Source organism: Rhineura floridana, chromosome 3 (assembly GCF_030035675.1).
Source record: "Rhineura floridana isolate rRhiFlo1 chromosome 3, rRhiFlo1.hap2, whole genome shotgun sequence".
NCBI lineage: Eukaryota > Metazoa > Chordata > Lepidosauria > Squamata > Rhineuridae > Rhineura > Rhineura floridana.
In genome coordinates, this window is record NC_084482.1 from 193059599 (window position 1) to 193077849 (window position 18251).

The window sequence follows — 18251 nt, forward strand, 5'->3', positions numbered from 1 at the left end:
TAGCCTCGGTGGCACAGAGTGCCTTCTACCAACTTTGGTTGGTGGCCCAGCTACGCCCCTATCTGGACAGACATAACCTGGCTTCAGTTGTCCATGCTCTGGTAACCTCCAAGTTAGATTACTGCAATGTGCTCTATGTGGGGCTGCCTTTGAAGACGGTTCAGAAACTGCAGCTTGTGCAAAATGCAGCGGCCAGATTGGTAACAGGTATCAGACGGTCCGAACACATAAAACCAATTCTGGCCCGCTTGCACTGGCTGCCTTTATGTTTCCGAGCTCGATTCAAGGTGCTAGTTTTGACCTATAAAGCCTTACACGGCTTGGGACCACAATACCTGATGGAACGCCTCTCCCGATATGAACCCACCCGTATACTACGTTCAGGATCAAAGGCTCTTCTCCGGGTGCCTACTCCAAGGGAAGCTCAGAGAATGGCAACAAGGGAGAGGGCCTTCTGAGTGGTGGCCTCCAAATTATGGAATGATTTCCCTGACGAGGTGTGCCTGGCGCCAACACTGTTATCTTTTTGGCACGAGGTCAAGACTTTCCTTTTCTCCCAGGCAATTTAGCATGTGTTTTATATTGTTTTAAATTTTTTAATTGTGTTTTAAATTGTTTTTTAAAATATATATTTTAAATTGTATTTGTTTTTAGTTACTGAAAACCACCTAGAGAGCTTCGGCTATGGGGCGGTATACAAGTATAATAAATAAATAAATAAATAGTGTGGATGGAATATAATAGCACACACACACAGAAAGTGTTATTCAAATGCATAGTGTAGAAAGTCAATAAAATTTGCATGTGGTTTACAGAGGAAGAGCAATAAATGGCTGCTACAATTGCTTAGTTTAAAATCTATTCTGGCATGTAAGCAATAATAATAATAATAATTAATAAACTGCAATCTGAGAGAATGTACTGTTTTGAGTGACAGCTGTAGCAGTATGGGGGAGTTCAGATCTGGAAAAAGAGGGGTGGGTGGGGAGGGGTGAGGCAAGGTGAGTTGAGGCTTCAGTAGCCCCTTGGACAGCTCCATGCAGGACTGGGGCTGGAACATAAGAGCATATTCACTCATAGGCAAAAACCCTTGCAGTTTAAGAACATACCTATAGCCCACAGATATTTCTATCAAACTTTAAAAAGCAGGGAAGTTGGGCGGCTATAGTGAATGCACCAGGGGAGCAGGAGACCTGACCTCCTCTCTGAGATATTGTACCACCATACAAATTTGTCAAAATGCAAACACAATTTGGATTGGTCTTTCACAGTCCAATCCACTTCCTGTGTAGCTTGGAAGAATTTGGTAATGTGCCTCTGAGCATATGGTGAGTGGTGGCAACACCTGCCATCTCCAAAGATGGAGAATTACATTTTTGTATGTTTGTTGGTGTTCTTACTTTGCTTCTTTCCTGTGTTACTATTGTTTCTACAGAGAATCTAATCCAGAAATTTTTATTTCCCTCATTCATCCTAGAAAACTCTGTCAAATTTATTTTTATTAATTTTCAAAGCCTTTTTATTGGTCAATGTCATATGATGGTGGAGATAGCCTTTTGTGTTTCAAATTGGAGGTTATGTTCTATTTCTATTTTGGGTGCATTAACAGTTGAATCTGAAACTGCAGTTTGATGTAACATCAGACTGATTACAATACGTTGCTACTTAAGCAATGACTCTAGCTGAGCTCTGTCAGGAGAATAGGAGTCTCCTCTCAACACCCTTCACAAACTACACTTCCCAGTATTCTCTGGGGGAAGCCATGTCTGTCTCATGTGAAATAAAAGTCTGGTGCGGGTGTCGCCCCCTGATTAGGCAAGCCAAGTAGCTGTGAGTCTGGCTTTTAGAACACTGACAGTTGGTTCTTACTGAGCATGCCCAACGTTATCATTGGGTTCAATGTATAATTTCTTAAATTAATTAAAAATCAGCCAGGCATTTTTTTCAACTTTTAAACTGCAGAAGATGATGGACAGCGTATGGGGCAATCTCCGTAACAGGATTACAGGTACTCTGTGAACATGCCTGGTTTTTAATTAATTTCAACAAATTATGAGAACTCTGACAGAAAGAAGTCCAAAAGGTGTCTGGGTTTTTTCTCTCGTTTTAGACTTTGAACTCTCGATTCTCTCTGACTGTTTTGTGTATTGCCATGAAAATTTAGAGGGTTGTTAAGCTAGCGTTTCTGAGTTCAGGACTATATGTTTTGTAAGGTTTTGTTTTGAAACGAGCTTATGTGAAGTATCAGAATGGCATGGTGGTATTTTCAATTTAACATTGCAGAATGCAAAAAATTCATGCTGGCTATAGTATACAGCTACTCTTGTGGCTGTATAATGAAAAGCCTGCTGTATCAGGTCAGTGGCCCATCTAGACCAGCATCCTGTTTTCACAGGCTGCGAACAGGAGATTCTGGGTGGCATTTAACAAAAAAGTTGTGCTAGCACAAGGAATAGCACTAGTGCAACAGGACTTTCTCCCTCTCCTTCCCCAACATTCGGCAATGGAACCGACTGCCTAGGGAGGTGGTCGGATCCCCTTCGCTGGATGTCTTCAAGCAGAGGCTGGACAGCTATCTGTGGGAGATGCTCTAGCTGTGGATTTCCTGCTGTGAGCAGGGGGTTGGACTCGATGGCCTACAAGGCCCCTTCCAACTCTATGATTCTATGAACATGTGCCTCGCAGCATCCCCAAATCTGCTCTGGAGGGTTGGGAGATCCCCCCAGAACAGATTTAAGGGGATGCAGGGGGGAGGAGAGGGGGAGAACATTCCCTAGTGCTGCATATAGCCCTCTGTAAGAACACAGTTCAAATGTTGTCTCAGCAGCAGTTATCCTCAAAATAAGCCCTAATTAGGAGTGCTAGCTCTGTCTGGTGTCTAGCTCCACCTTCTGTGAGCAAAGCCTCTCCATTTAAAGGGGCCCAGCTTTCTCAAGAAGGAGACTGTGGTTCCACTAGGGCTTCTGAACTATTGTCTGAGGAGGGCAATGCTTCCTCTTTAGGTTGAAGAAGTACTGGTTCAACAGGCTCCTCTTCTCCAAGTGCTTCTGGTGCTTCTAGTTAGTATGAAATCTGGGGCTGGCCCTGAGGACAATTCCCTGTTCCACTCCAAATCTCCGGCCTCATCCCCCAAAGAAGGGAAGTCAGACCCCAGGGTCATGACAGAGATGTAAAGAAAATAGAAGTACAAAACTTGAAGAAAGCGTTGGAAGGCATACAGGAGGAGAAAACCCTTTAGATTTTGTTAGACGAGGTCCATTGCAAATATGAATAAGAACAGCCTCAGTTGAACATAGGCTGCTTTCACACATGGGGCTAATTGTGTTAGCTTAACAGATTAAAAAGGTGCCGCTTCTGTCCCGATTTCTAAAATCTGTTTCACACTGCAGTACCTTTTGTACTAAGGAACAGCAGCTTTTTCAGCCAAAATACTGGCATTTTGCGCAACTGTCTTTCACACTGCTTGTTTTTGTCCCTCACCCATTATACACATGCGCACTGTTCCCCACTGTGTAGGAGGTCTAAGATCTCATCCTGTCACCATTCGAGCCCTCTCCCTTTAGGATCTGACTTTTAACATTTTTTTAGTTGTATTGACACAGGGGTGTGCGCGGGAAATGTTGCTCCTATCTGCACCGATGCTGGAATACTGGTGCAATTTTCATCAGGCAAAAAAAACCCCTGCGACTAAAGGGCAGGAATGTGGTACATTCTGAGATGCCTGTCATGTGAGCGGCTGCAGATAGCAAAAAACTCCCATGATTTTCCAGGCTCCCAGCCTTGCTAACGGATTATTTCTGGTATCATTTATCACAGAAATTTGTGCTAAACTGGCACTACATTTCACCAGAATTCAGGAGCTAACTTGTATGTCGTGTGAAAGATCAAATATAATGTGCAAATTCCCAGGTAAGGAATCATCTGAATAATGAAATAAATTGCAGTGTGAAAGCAGCCTTAAAGAGCAAGGCATAACTAAGAGATACTTGCTAACATTCATTGCAAATTCCATTCTTAGATTTCTTTCATACCAACTTGTTTCACACAAACAATTTCAAGAAGTGTTTATTAGAGGTCTCAGGAATCTACAGTTGCATTTGCCAAACAGCTTGGACCGTCCTTCTCAGACAGCAGAATAGTTATTTGGTTAGAATTTCAACTGTGTGTTTTAATTAGATTCTTGTTATCGTACCAAGTTCACACTCTGTATATCCAATGGATCCTGAGAACTCGTTCTTTGGAATATCTTGTCATTTTTCTCCCAGGTAATGTCTTGCTCTTGAGGGGCATGAAGCAAAGCAACACCTATTGGTTAAAAGAGGGGGGGGCATGGATTGGTCAGATTGCAATATAGACTGAGCAAATGAGAAACCTATCCAGAAATCACACTTGCAGTCAGAATGAGTGAGGGAAAATCAGGAGGGTTCAATATGAGGTTCTGCTGAACTACAAATTGCAGATTTTACACTGTATTTATTTTTATATATTTATAATGTTCTTCATTTTTTAAAAACAACAACAACCCTCTGTGGCTCCAATAATCCAAACACTGGCTAGGCACCTGGGGAAAGTGTTTGGGGCCTTCCTATCAGCTGCCACTGTCAGGGATCCAGCTGACAACATGGGACACACCGCGCCAGGGGAGTGATGCTGGCATTGGATGGAGGTTGGCTAAGGCCAGCAGGGCTCAGCAGAGGGACACCTCTGCCCAACACAACACGCACACTCAGCCTGGTACAAAGTGGGTTTGGATTGCAGTGGCTGTGCAGTACAAAGAATTATATAAAATAATTATCAATAACACAGAGATGAAGGGCTCATCCAAATGACTGCAAAATGTGTGACACGCCCGCTATGTGTGTTCATTATTTTTCGGTCGTCCAAATGACGTCTCACGCTGTTACGCATTTTCTCGGGTTAAATCCGCTCCTTGCAATACCGGCAAAAATGCGATTTGCTGTTTAAAATCGGGAATCATCCGCTGTGCCTTCAGGAGTTAGGATGCAATACCGTGGACTTTAGAGCTGATGGGCGTTTCTTGGGCGTTTCCCCTTGCCCCTTCTCCTCATTCCAGCCAATCACGTATCTGCACTTTTGCACATGTGCAAGAATAAGCCTGGGAAAATTGAACCAGTCATTGCAATGGTGGGGTGTCGGGGGAGGGTCTGAAACTACTGTGCATTTTTTGCCAGCCTACAAACCAGAGCTTGGAAAAGTTACTTTTTTGAACTACAACTCCCATCAGCCCCAGCCAGCATGGCCACTGGATTGGGCTGATGGGACTTGTAGTTCAAAAAAGTAACTTTTCCAAGCTCTGCTACAAACTGGGCAGTCGCTCTGGGTGAGATCTGCAATACACAGCAAGCGAGAAAGGGGTGGGAAAGCTTTGTCAATTTCATTCTACTTGCTGGGGTTTTTGCTTCAAATCAGAAAAGCATACATTTGTTTAAGTGTAATATTGCAAATACAAACAAGAAAAGGGCTGCTGGTCGATTTCACCCCTGCCCTGGAAAGCTTTGTCAATTTCATTCTCCCTGGGAAGGAAAGGGAGAAGGAGGGGATGTGTGTGACATGTTTCTTGCAACTGCCAGCGTGTGTATCTCCTTAAATATCAATAAAGGCAGAAAAGCATACATTCGTTTAAGTTTAATATCACAAATACAAACAAGAAAAGGGCTGCTGGTCAGTTTCAAGCCTGCTCCAGCTTTGTCAATTTCATTCTCTGTGGGAAGGAAAGGGAGAAGGAGGGGGGTTGACACGTTTCTTGCTTTTTTGGAGAAATAAGTGCAATTGCCAGCATGTGTATCTCCTTAAATATCAATAAAGGCAGAAAGCATACATTCATTTAAGCATAATATCGCAAATACAAACAAGGCAGGCGTGAAACTGACCAGCAGCCTTTCCTTCGGAGGTGAGAACTCCTTTACAGCCATATTGTGCTTCGTTGCAAAGGAGGAGAGGAGCATACGTCATTTTTTTGCTGACCAATTGGTTGATAGGGGGAGGTTTTAGAGGCGGAGCTTGGAAAAAGCTAAAAGAATGTAGGGGTCTTACCGCTGCGGGTGCGGGTGCAAAAAAACATTTTTTTTAATTGGGAAAGAGCGAACTAAAAGGCAAAGTGAGGACTATCAGATGCCAAACCGAATATGGAAACCGTGGATTATCCCGCTCCGTTTGGATAAGCCCGAAATTTTTCAAAAAAAGACTATATATCTAAATTATGTGTCTGGGATAGCCATCTATGGAAGGCTGCGGTTGCAAAACTAATAAAGTCATTAAGTTTTCACCCCAGGATTGGGCTCAGGTGGGATTCCCCTCCACGCCCCTGCCCCCCATTTGAGAAGCTGGATGGGCACAATACTGCCTGCTTGGCCCTTGTGTCCATCATGACACAAATTCTGCACTTCTCAGAACAGTTCTGAATGGCTGGGCCCTGCCTTGTGTCTGTCACACCCCACGCCCCACCCCAAATGGATGTCTCAGGGTTGTAGCCAACAAAGTCTTACTCAGAGTAGACCCACTGAAATTAAGGGATTTCAATTAAGCATGTCTATTGATTTCAGTGGGTCTCTACTCTGAGTAGGACTCGGACTGGCTGGCTCAGATGCTCAGCTCGTAACAACTAGAAGCCCTGCTTTCAGTGTCGTGGGCCCAAGTCCGTGGAACTCCCTCCCAACTGAGATTAGACAGACACCTTCCTTGTTGAAATTCAGGCACATGACCAAAATGTTCTTCTCCCAGCAGGCATTTTAAAGTGATGCTTGGCTTTTTTATGATTTTATTATTCTGTTGTTTTTATGTATGTATGATTTGTTTTATGTATACCGCTTAGAAATGCAAATGATTAAGGGTATATCAATAAATAAACCCAAAGTGGGGGAATAGCCAGAATAAAAAGCACTGAACAAACTTTCTGTTGCAAACATGTCCTGTGATCCTCAGCAGGAAAAGACACTTTGCGAGTGATTCCTAGCGGAGAGATCCCGTGGGGTCCCCTCCGTGTTCATGGAAGCCCTCAGCTGCTTCTTAAACCCTCCTTCTCCCCTAACTTCCCCACACCATTTGCCTGGCTTCCTGGCTGGCTCTTAGGCCACCTCCTCATGGTTCCCAGAGCCATGGGAGCAGCGTAGATGGTAAGCCACATTCCTCCACCACCCCTCATTTTAGGACATTTCCTCCCCTACGTTTTATCCTGCATAATGGCTTGCATGGCCCACAACTGAAACTGTTTCTTCTACTGCTTGTTAAACCCTCCTAGTTTCTGAGTGGTGTCTTGGACCCCACCTCATGATTCCCCTGGCCAAGGGAACAGAGGAGATGGCATTCCAGTCAGGAGCTTCAAGACCACCAGGGAAGCTGCATCTGAGGCTACTCAGGAGGTGGGGTAGCACATGAAAGCATTCATAAACTTCAGCTCCCTCAGGGCTCCAGTGCAAAGCCTTCTTGAACTGGAGAGATGGACAGATGCCCATGTTTACATTTAAAATATCTGGATCCAGGAAGTTGTGAGAGGAAACAGTTTTTGAGGTGGACTGTGCAGACTCCTAAGCAGGATAAAATGGAAGGGAGGGATGGCAAAGTCCTGCTTCCAGATGTTCAGTGTGCTCTACCTATTCATTCTCTGCCCTTCATCTTTCTATACTATGCTATTTTTCCTGCTCCATGCCTCTAAGAAGCCGTTGCGTGCAGCAGCAACAGCACCTCGCTGGGCCAGACCTGCCAGTTTGTTGCCTTTTGGACCTTCAAGGTCACCTTCCCCCTGCAAAAAAGAGGATCTGAGACTGAGAAACAATCCCTCTGTGACCCTGCAGACCTTTCATGAGGATACCTTCTATGGAGTTGTAGTGGATTCCTTCTCATCTTCCTGGTGCAGCAGAATCCTTGTTGGATTTGCCTGCAAAAGAAAGGAACAAGCAGAGAGAGATCACTGTCCTGAGTGTAACACAACAACCAGAGAGAAGTTTGAATCTGGAAATGGGATGTTGAAGACTCTAGAACAGGGATTGCCAACCTTTTTAGGTCCATGGGCATCTGTGGACTTTTGAGCAAATGCCATGGGCATGGGCACTACCCCCTCTGGTCAGTTCTCTTCCCTGGGTCAGCCCAGAAAGAGACAGAGATGGAGAAAGAGAGAGCATGCGTGCACACACACACAATCATTTTTCCAAGTGAACTGGGAAAATAGTTAATTTGAGCTTTGAAGAGCACATATAGACAAAAGAGGAAGTGGGAAAGACTGTCACTGAGAACATAAGAACAGCCTGCTGGATCAGGCCAGTGGCCCATCTAGGCCAGCATCCTATTCTCACAGTAGCCAACCAGATGCCCATGGGAAGCCTGCAAGCAGGACTCTTCCCATTTTCTCCTTTGGTTCTACTGTATCTATTTCCCACAGTATAAAACACAGTCACCACCTTATGCCAAAAGGAGCAGTTAGGAGTTTGATTCTGTAGTGCAGATTTGTTTATAGTTATCTAAGGCCAGGCAGCCAAATGTAGATAGCTCTAAAGCAAGAGCAGATACAAGTAGGACTGCCTGCTGTCCCTTTATGTCTACATATTTAATTTTAGAATGCCACATACTATAAAGAACACAATATTTCATATAAGTTGAGTAGTTAATGTGCAAACAAAACTTCCATTTCAAAACAGGGAATTAAAAATGAGCAAGACATTATTGATTTATTGTTTAAATCCAATTATGAAGAACTGTAACAGATGCAGTGGTATTGGGTTGCCCTGTCACCCAAATCTCAGTGAAAGTGAGAAGATTTCATGCCATCTGGGGTGAAATGCAGGGGAACGGGTAATTTGCCAGCAATGTGTGGGACCAGGGAGGGCATTCAACAAATGTCACCACTGAGAAGACCCTGTGTCAGTGGATCAGCATCAACCAGGCAGCCGCCACTGGTGACATCAACAACAAGGCCCATTGCTCAGAGAAGGTGAGGACAATGAAGCAATATATAAAGACTGGAGGAGACGTCAGTTACAAAGCAAAGCAAAGTTATTAGACACATTTATCTCCAGAGGTCTCAGCCCCCACCCCAGTCCAAACACATTCACACAATGCAAAACTAAGGACAGAACTCACTTGACAGTGTTTTCAGGAAAGGGCAGTGTCGCACAGGCGATCTCTGCAGAACCTGGGTTGGCTCAGTGCTAAGCTGGAAGAAGTTCTGCTGTGTGGTATTATAGAGTGGCCACTCTACCTCATCGGCAGCTGATCCTGTGGGTTTCCTGGAGAGGATGTGAAACAAATACTGTATATAGCTTCATATATTGTTCAGCTGGGAACATGCTTGTGCATGAACTGTGCAAGAAACTCAGTCAATTATTCATTTGTTTTTATTTTAAAATGTATATCCTACCACTTGGGATCCTCAGGGAAGATTTACTATATTAAAACATAATCATTCTTCCACCTAGATGACTGATACCATTACAGATGGGAGCATCTGTTTAGTTTGCTTGTTTAATTCATTTGAGTATCACCTTTTTGCTCAAAGAGGTGAACAAGGTGGCTTACAGTGCAATCCGATATGCCACGGATGGGGAGCCTCAGGCCCAAGGGCCAAATGTGGCCCTCCAGGCTTCTCCCCAGGCCACACACCTCACTGGCCCGGCTTCACATCCGAGATGTTTTTGACTGTCTGCAATATGTCCTTGAAAACAGATTACATCTCTTGCTTGTATGGATGGAGAATAGAGAGGAGTATGTGTACAAACTAGCCTGCTGTGCAAAGGGACATTTTGCATTTCTTGCTCTGCCCACTTTTGTCCCTGGCCATTTCTTGGGACTTACTTCTGAACAGTCATGTGTAGCAGGGAGAGGGAAAACCTTTGCAACTAGGGTTGCCAGGCTCAGGGCCTGAGACTGATCCTGTATCTTTAGGAGAAGAGAAAGTCAGCCAAGTGCAGATGTTCTTGCAACAGCGTAATGGGAAAAACCACAGGGTGGAATTCTCCCTTCCCTCTGCACAACTTCCCTCTGCACAGCTTGCTCTTCTGTGTCTTTAAAAGTTGTGCAAGGTTGTTCTGGATTACAACTCCCATCAGCCCCATGGCTGGTAGTCAGGGATGATGGGAGCTATAGTCTAAACCAACGGGAGGGCATCAGGCTGAAGAAGGATCTCTTATTTTATTTATTTATTTATTATTTTAACAAGATGACATGTTGCTGGCTGCATCAACACAAGCACCTTGTTGACATCATCAGGCCACATCAACTGAAACCATTCCCAAGAGGTTGCAGCAGATGTTGCGCTGGACACATCATTGGGGACTACAGTAGATGTGGATGGGGCATCAAGACTGCTACGGAGGTGAGCAACTTTACCCTCAAAGTGACTTGCAAACAATTCACAGTGGGTCTCCAAAGGGTCTAAAACTCCATTATCTGGAGTTGATGTCAACAGACACCTGACAATATGGAAAAACTCCATTGGATGGCTACTTGAGGATGTGATGGAGGCAGAAAAGTGGGCCTTCTTTGCCGCCCTCACCACTACACAGTACGCACAGTTATGATGTTTTACTCATGCCCGATCAGCCTCACAGCACGTTTTTTGCCACTTGTGCTCTAGCCGTCGTCCAGCCTGTTTCATTGCCCTTAGCTCACTGGTGTACCAAAGTGCAAGCCGGGCTTCACAATGGCGGAGAGGGCACGCGGGGGCAACCGTGTCAACAGTACAATGCTCCTCGCTGTTCCACAGCATGACAAGGGCTTCAACAGGTCACCTGCTCTATCTACTGGGAACTCCCCCAGGGCATTCAGGAATCCAGTGGATTCCATTAGTCTCCAGGGGTGGACCATCTTAATTTGTCCACCACCCCTGCAGGGAAGGATCAGAGCTATAAGTCTAAACTTCACCAGGAAGTAGTCTGACCATGACAATGGGGTAACATCCACTCCCCCTATTTGCAGATTACCCCTTCCTCCATCTGGAGCAAAAACCGACGGTGTACTCTGCCCTATGTATCAGGCCGGTGACAACTTGAGACAGCCCCATGGTCATCATGGAGGCCATGAAGTCCTGAGCTGGAACACTAGAGGCAGCCTGAGCATGGACATTGAAATCACCCAGGACTATCGTTCTGGGCTCCTCCAATACCACAGCCAAGATGGCCTCCACCAGCTCAGTCAGAGAAGCTGCCGGGCAACAGGGTGGATGGTGCACCAGCAGCAACCTTAGTTTACTGTCTCTTTGACCCAACACCAGGTGTAGGCTCTCACAGTCAGCTCCAAGACTCTTATGATTGAATGGGTATGCCTTCAGTATGAAGGAGAAGGGTAAGAGAGGGGAAAGTAATGCCTTACCCACTTCTGGCAAACTCTGTCCAGTATCCCATCATCCTACGGCTCAGCGCAGCCTCAGCCTCTGTGTAAGTTTTGTTGACGCCCAGTAGTGACTCAAGGTTTCCAAACACATAAGGCAGCTCAGAGCCATGGGCTGCCCCAGTCCACTCAGGCCAAACAGAGCCTGAGGTGTGATGCGTGAAGTAATAAGCATACACAGGACAACCAGCTTCTACCATCTTCGCAGCAAATTCCGCTACTGGGCATACAAAGAAGTAATCTCCGTAGGCCTGTGACAAGGCCCAGTGGTACCGCGCTGGACCCTGGCCTTCCTCGCTGTACTTCTGTGCCACTGCCTGGACATCTTCTTCAGTTGCATTTCGTATCATCATCCTGATCCCTTCCAGAAGTTTCTCCTTAGTGAACAGGTTACGATCAGTGTCAGGAAAAGTAAGAGCCATAAAGATGGACCCTTCATCAGAGGTGAAACCGATGAGAATTGGCTTGATTTTAAAGCGCCTGGCCTCTAGAAGCTTTTGCGGGTCATCAGGCAGAAAATCCCCATCCGTCGTTGGCGTGAAGGGAAGATCCAGAAAAAACTTGCTGTTCTGAAGCAGTGATTTTTCAAGCTGAACGAATTCTGTCACATTTTTTCCCTGTAGGCAGCTCACAACAGCATTGCTATCGCCTTCAGCACATCCCAGCATCTGGGCAGCAGCATGGGATCTTTGCTTGGCCACTTCAGGGCTCATCCACGCCCACACGGCATTGGGAGATCCACTCTGCATCACAGCTTGGGCAAAAAGGGGTTGGCTGACTGGTGAGAGGGCATGGAAACCCACTGAGGCTGCTCCAGAACTGTGACCAAAAGTGGTCACCCGAGTTGGATCTCCTCCAAAGGCAGCTGCATTCTCATTGATCCAGTTCAGAGCCAGCTGCTGGTCTGACAGGGCCATGTTTCCTGGGGCAGCTGGTGGACTTTCAAATTCGCCAAGAAACCCGGCACGGAAATATACGTAGATAACCCCATTTAGCTGAGAAGCTACTTTTGCCCCATTGTACACGCCCAGGGAAGCTGTCCCTGTGAAAAATCCCCCTCCATGAATCCAAACAAGGAGAGGAACTGGCATAGAGGGCCGCGGATAGGGCATCCAGATGTTGAGAAAGAGACAGTTTTCTGATTGTGGCGTATTGGGCGCCCATATTGCTGCATCAGGGATGCCAGAAACATTGTGCTGAGGGCAAGAGTTGCCATAGCTGGTGGCATCCAAGACTTCACTCCATGGCTTATGTGGAAGGGGCTTCTGGAAACGCAATTTCCCCAGGGGAGGCTCAGCGTAAGGGATGCCCAGGTAGGCAGTCACGGAGCCAGTGGCAGTCAAGAGATGCTTGCCCTTGATAGGGCCACTTTTGGTGACCACCACGGTGTCATCTTCAAGGACAGAGTTGGAGGCAGGTGAAAAGAGGAGGACGATGAGAAGAAGGAAGCATGAGGGTGAAGAGAGAAGACGAGGCATTGCAGCAGCTGGAGGGAAAAAGTTCTGTAAAAGTTTACAAGAAATGCAAGATAGGATATTTTTCTTTTAAGGAACATCTCCAGTGCAAACCAAGACTGATCAGAATAGCATAATGCTCAGATCACCAACTTAAGAACATAAGAACATAAGAAGAGCCTGCTGGATCAGACCAGTGGCCCATCTAGTCCAGCATCCTGTTCTCACAGTGGCCAACCAGGTGCCTGGGGGAAGCCCGCAAGCAGGACCCGAGTGCAAGAACACTCTCCCCTCCTGAGGCTTCCGGCAACTGGTTTTCAGAAGCATGCTGCCTCTGACTAGGGTGGCACAGCACAGCCATCACGGCTAGTAGCCATTGATAGCCCTGTCCTCCATGAATTTGTCTAATCTTCTTACAAAGCCGTCCAAGCTGGTGGCCATTACTGCATCTTGTGGGAGCAAATTCCATAGTTTAACTATGTGCTGAGTAAAGAAGTACTTCCTTTTGTCTGTCCTGAATCTTCCAACATTCAGCTTCTTTGAATGTCCACGAGTTCTAGTATTATGAGAGAGGGAGAAGAACTTTTCTCTATCCACTTTCTCAATGCCATGCATAATTTTATACACTTCTATCATGTCTCCTCTGACCCGCCTTTTCTCTAAACTAAAAAGCCCCAAATGCTACAACCTTTCCTCGTAAGGGAGTCGCTCCATCCCCTTGATTATTCTGGTTGCCCTCTTCTGAACCTTTTCCAACTCTATAATATCCTTTTTGAGATGAGGCGACCAGAACTGTACACAGTATTCCAAATGCGGCCGCACCATAGATTTATACAACGGCATTATGATATCGGCTGTTTTATTTTCAATACCTTTCCTAATTATCGCTAGCATGGAATTTGCCTTTTTCACAGCTGCCGCACACTGGGTCGACATTTTCTTCGTGCTGTCCACTACAACCCCGAGGTCTCTCTCCTGGTCGGTCACCGCCAGTTCAGACCCCATGAGCGTATATGTGAAATTCAGATTTTTTGCTCCAATATGCATAATTTTACACTTGTTTATATTGAATTGCATTTGCCATTTTTCCGCCCATTCACTCAGTTTGGAGAGATCTTTTTGGAGCTCTTCACAATCCCTTTTTGTTTTAACAACCCTGAACAATTTAGTGTCATCAGCAAACTTGGCCACTTCACTGCTAACTCCTAATTCTAGGTCATTAATGAACAAGTTGAAAAGTACAGGTCCCAATACCGATCCTTGAGGGACTCCACTTTCTACAGCCCTCCATTGGGAGAACTGTCTGTTTATTCCTACTCTCTGCTTTCTGCTTCTTAACCAATTCCTTATCCACAAGAGGACCTCTCCTCTTATTCCATGACTGCTAAGCTTCCTCAGAATTCTTTGGTGAGGTACCTTGTCAAACGCTTTTTGAAAGTCTAAGTACACTATGTCCACTGGATCACCTCTACCTATATGCTTGTTGACACTCTCAAAGAATTCTAATAGGTTACTGAGACAGGACTTTCCCTTGCAGAAGCCATGCTGGCTCTGCTTCAGCAAGGCTTGTTCTTCTATGTGCTTAGTTAATCTAGCTTTAATTATACTTTCTACCAGTTTTCCAGAGACAGAAGTTAAGCTAACTGGCCTGTAATTTCCAGGATCCCCTCTGGATCCCTTTTTGAAGATTGGCGTTACATTTGCCACTTTTCAGTCCTCAGGTGCAGAGGAGGACCCGAGGGACAAGTTACATATTTTAGTTAGCAGATCAGCAATTTCACCTTTGAGTTCTTTGAGAACTCTCGGGTGGATGCCATCCGGGCCCGGTGATTTGTCAGTTTTTATATTGTCCATTAAGCTTAGAACTTCCTCTCTCGTTACCACTATTTGTCTCAGTTCCTCAGAATCCCTTCCTGCAAATGTTAGTTCAGGTTCAGGGATCTGCCCTATATCTTCCACTGTGAAGACAGATGCAAAGAATTCATTTAGCTTCTCTGCAATCTCCTTATCGTTCTTTAGGACACCTTTGACTCCCTTATCATCCAAGGGTCTAATCGCCTCCCTAGATGGTCTCCTGCTTTGAATGTATTTATAGATTTGTTGTTGTTGGTTTTTATGTTCTTAGCAATGTGCTCCTCACATTCTTTTTTAGCATCCCTTATTGTCTTCTTGCATTTCTTTTGCCAGAGCTTATGTTCTTTTTTATTTTCTTCATTCGGACAAGACTTCCATTTTCTGAAGGAAGACGTTTTGCCTCTAAGAGCGTCCTTGACTTTGCTCGTTAACCATGCTGGCATCTTCTTGGCCCTGGCGGTACCTTTTCTGATCTGCGGTATGCACTCCAGTTGAGCTTCTAATATAGTGTTTTTAAACAACTTCCAAGCATTTTCGAGTGATGTGACCCTCTGGACTTTGTTTTTCAGCTTTCTTTTTACCAGTCCCCTCATTTTTGTGAAGTTTCCTCTTTCGAAGTCAAATGTGACCGTGTTGGATTTTCTTGGCAATTGGCCATTTACATGTATGTTTAATTTAATAGCACTGTGGTCACTGCTCCCAATCGGTTCGACAACACTTACATCTCGCACCAGGTCCCGGTCCCCACTGAGGATTAAGTCCAGGGTTGCTGTCCCTCTGGTCGGTTCCATGACCAACTGGTCTAGGGAATAGTCATTTAGAATATCTAGAAACTTTGCTTCTTTGTCATGACTGGAACACATATGCGGCCAGTCTATGTCCGGGTAGTTGAAGTCACCCATTACTACCACATTTCCTAGTTTGGATGCTTCCTCAATATCATATCTCATCTCAAGGTCTCCCTGAGCATTTTGATCAGGGGGACGATAGATCGTTCCCTCCTGGGGCATGGTATCACCACCCACAACGATTCTGTGGAGGAGTCTGCCTCTTTTGGGGTTTCGAGCTTGCTGGATTCAATGCCTTCTTTCACGTATAGAGCGACTCCGCCACCAATACGTCCTTCCCTGTCCTTCCGATATAGTTTATATCCAGGGATAACCGTATCCCACTGGTTTTCTCCATTCCACCAGGTCTCCGTTATGCTCATTATATCAATGCTCTCCTCTAAGACCAAGCACTCCAGTTCTCCCATCTTGGTTTGGAGGCTCCTAGCATTAGCGTACAGGCACTTGTAAGCAGTGTCTCTCTTCAAGTGTCTTTGGCACTTGTGGTTAGGCCTGTGGTAATTTTGCTCTTCTGAATGTATATGCTGTGCCCCTGCTCTCACAATGCCTACTTCTAGGCCTACCCCTTTTAAAATTTCATCATTTCTTTGGTTTTTATCCCAGGGGGGAGGTTTATTCCGAACCGGACCTTTCTCAGCTCCTGTCGGGTTTCCCCCCTCAGTCAGTTTAAAAGCTGCAAGGCGAGTTAAGCAGCAGAGCGAGTTTGGCAGCAGGGCGAGGAGGCCAGGGCCCCCCACTCTGCCCTTCTGTTCCCTGACCTCAGCTAAACCACAGTCTCCAACCTATTGACGTAATAAACCTCAAACAAAACTATGCAGGTAAGAAGCCAGCAGGGGTGTGGGGGCTTTCCAGTGTTTTGCACCGCCTGCAGCATGTACGACTATCTGCCTGTTGGACAGCAGTTGTGGGTGTACTCTCGGTGCAATGAGCTCCTGGCTCTCCGGGAATGACTTCATTTCCTTGAGGCCAAGGTGGCGGACCTAGAAAAGCTGAGAGAGGCAGAGAGGTGTGTGGAGGAGGCCTTCAGGGACGTTATAGCTGTGTCCCACTCCAACGATGATAGCTCTCCTGCTATCATGGAGAACGATGGTCTCGGGGAAGGAGAGCATCCAGCTGAGGAAGAGGGAAACGATCCCTTAGAAGGGACCCATTCCTTGGGGGATGAGCAGCTATCCTCTCGTGCCGAGGATATATCTCCAGGGGGTGGAGGGATCCTTGTAGTGGGTGATTCGATCATTAGGAACATAGACAGTGGGGTGTGTGATGGGCGTGTAGACCGCAAGGTGTTTTGCCTGCCTGGTGAGAAGGTTGCGGATATCGCCCGTCGTTTAGATAGTTTGGTAGACAGGGCTGGGGAGGAGTCAGTGGTCGTGGTGCACGTTGGCACCAACGACATGGGGAAATGCAGCCGTGAGGTCCTGGAAGCAAAATTTAGGTTGCTAGGTAGGATGCTGAAAGCCAGGACCTCCAAGGTGGCTTTCTCTGAAATGCTACCGGTTCCACGCGCAGGACCAGCCAGACAGGACCAGCTTTGCAGTCTCAATGTGTGGATGAGATGATGGTGTCGGGTGGAAGGGTTTAGATTTGTTAGGCACTGGGGAACATTTTGGGACAAGCCGGGCCTGTACAAAAGGGACGGGCTCCACTTGAACCAGAATGGAACCAGACTGCTGGCACTTAAAATTAAAAAGGTAGCAGAGCAGCTTTTAAACTGACTGAGGGGGGAAACCCGACAGGAGCTGAGAAAGGTCCGGTTCGGAATAAACCTCCCCCCTGGGATAAAAACCAAAGAAATGATGAAATTTTAAAAGGGGTAGGCCTAAAAGTAGGCATTGTGAGAGCAGGGGCACAGCATATACATTCAGAAGAGCAAAATTACCACAGGTCAAACCACAAGTGCCAAAGACACTTGAAGAGAGACACTGCTTACAAGTGCCTGTACGCTAATGCTAGGAGCCTCCGAACCAAGATGGGAGAACTGGAGTGCTTGGTCTTAGAGGAGAGCATTGATATAGTGAGCATAACGGAGACCTGGTGGAATGGAGAAAACCAGTGGGATACGGTTATCCCTGGATATAAACTATATCGGAAGGACAGGGAAGGACGTATTGGTGGCGGAGTCGCTCTATACGTGAAAGAAGGCATTGAATCCAGCAAGCTCGAAACCCCAAAAGAGGCAGACTCCTCCACAGAATCGTTGTGGGTGGTGATACCATGCCCCAGGAGGGAACGATCTATCGTCCCCCTGATCAAAATGCTCAGGGAGACCTTGAGATGAGATATGATATTGAGGAAGCATCCAAACTAGGAAATGTGGTAGTAATGGGTGACTTCAACTACCCGGACATAGACTGGCCGCATATGTGTTCCAGTCATGACAAAGAAGCAAAGTTTCTAGATATTCTAAATGACTATTCCCTAGACCAGTTGGTCATGGAACCGACCAGAGGGACAGCAACCCTGGACTTAATCCTCAGTGGGGACCGGGACCTGGTGCGAGATGTAAGTGTTGTCGAACCGATTGGGAGCAGTGACCACAGTGCTATTAAATTAAACATACATGTAAATGGCCAATTGCCAAGAAAATCCAACACGGTCACATTTGACTTCGAAAGAGGAGACTTCACAAAAATGAGGGGACTGGTAAAAAGAAAGCTGAAAAACAAAGTCCAGAGGGTCACATCACTCGAAAATGCTTGGAAGTTGTTTAAAAACACTATATTAGAAGCTCAACTGGAGTGCATACCGCAGATCAGAA

At 46.0% G+C, this 18251-nt stretch overlaps 1 protein-coding gene across 5 annotated transcripts in view; it reads right to left on the minus strand.

Annotated features, from left to right (window-relative positions):
• Positions 1–4049: 4049 nt before the first annotated feature.
• The window catches only part of LOC133380920 (cholinesterase-like), a 28249-nt gene continuing 14047 nt past the window's right edge, over positions 4050–18251 (minus strand). For 2 of the 5 annotated variants that reach the window (XM_061619144.1, XM_061619146.1), the window contains exons 2-5: positions 11320–12823; positions 9094–9239; positions 7829–7894; positions 4050–4305 (exon numbers count right to left, since the gene is read on the minus strand). In XM_061619144.1, coding sequence (XP_061475128.1) covers positions 7857–7894; positions 9094–9239; positions 11320–12815 — 1680 coding nt within the window. In that variant the 5' untranslated portion in view covers positions 12816–12823 and the 3' untranslated portion in view covers positions 4050–4305; positions 7829–7856. Of the gene's footprint in view, positions 4306–7813; positions 7895–9093; positions 9240–11319; positions 12840–18251 lie in introns of all 5 variants that reach the window. The other 3 variants (XM_061619143.1, XM_061619145.1, XM_061619147.1) reach the window with 2 other exon arrangements.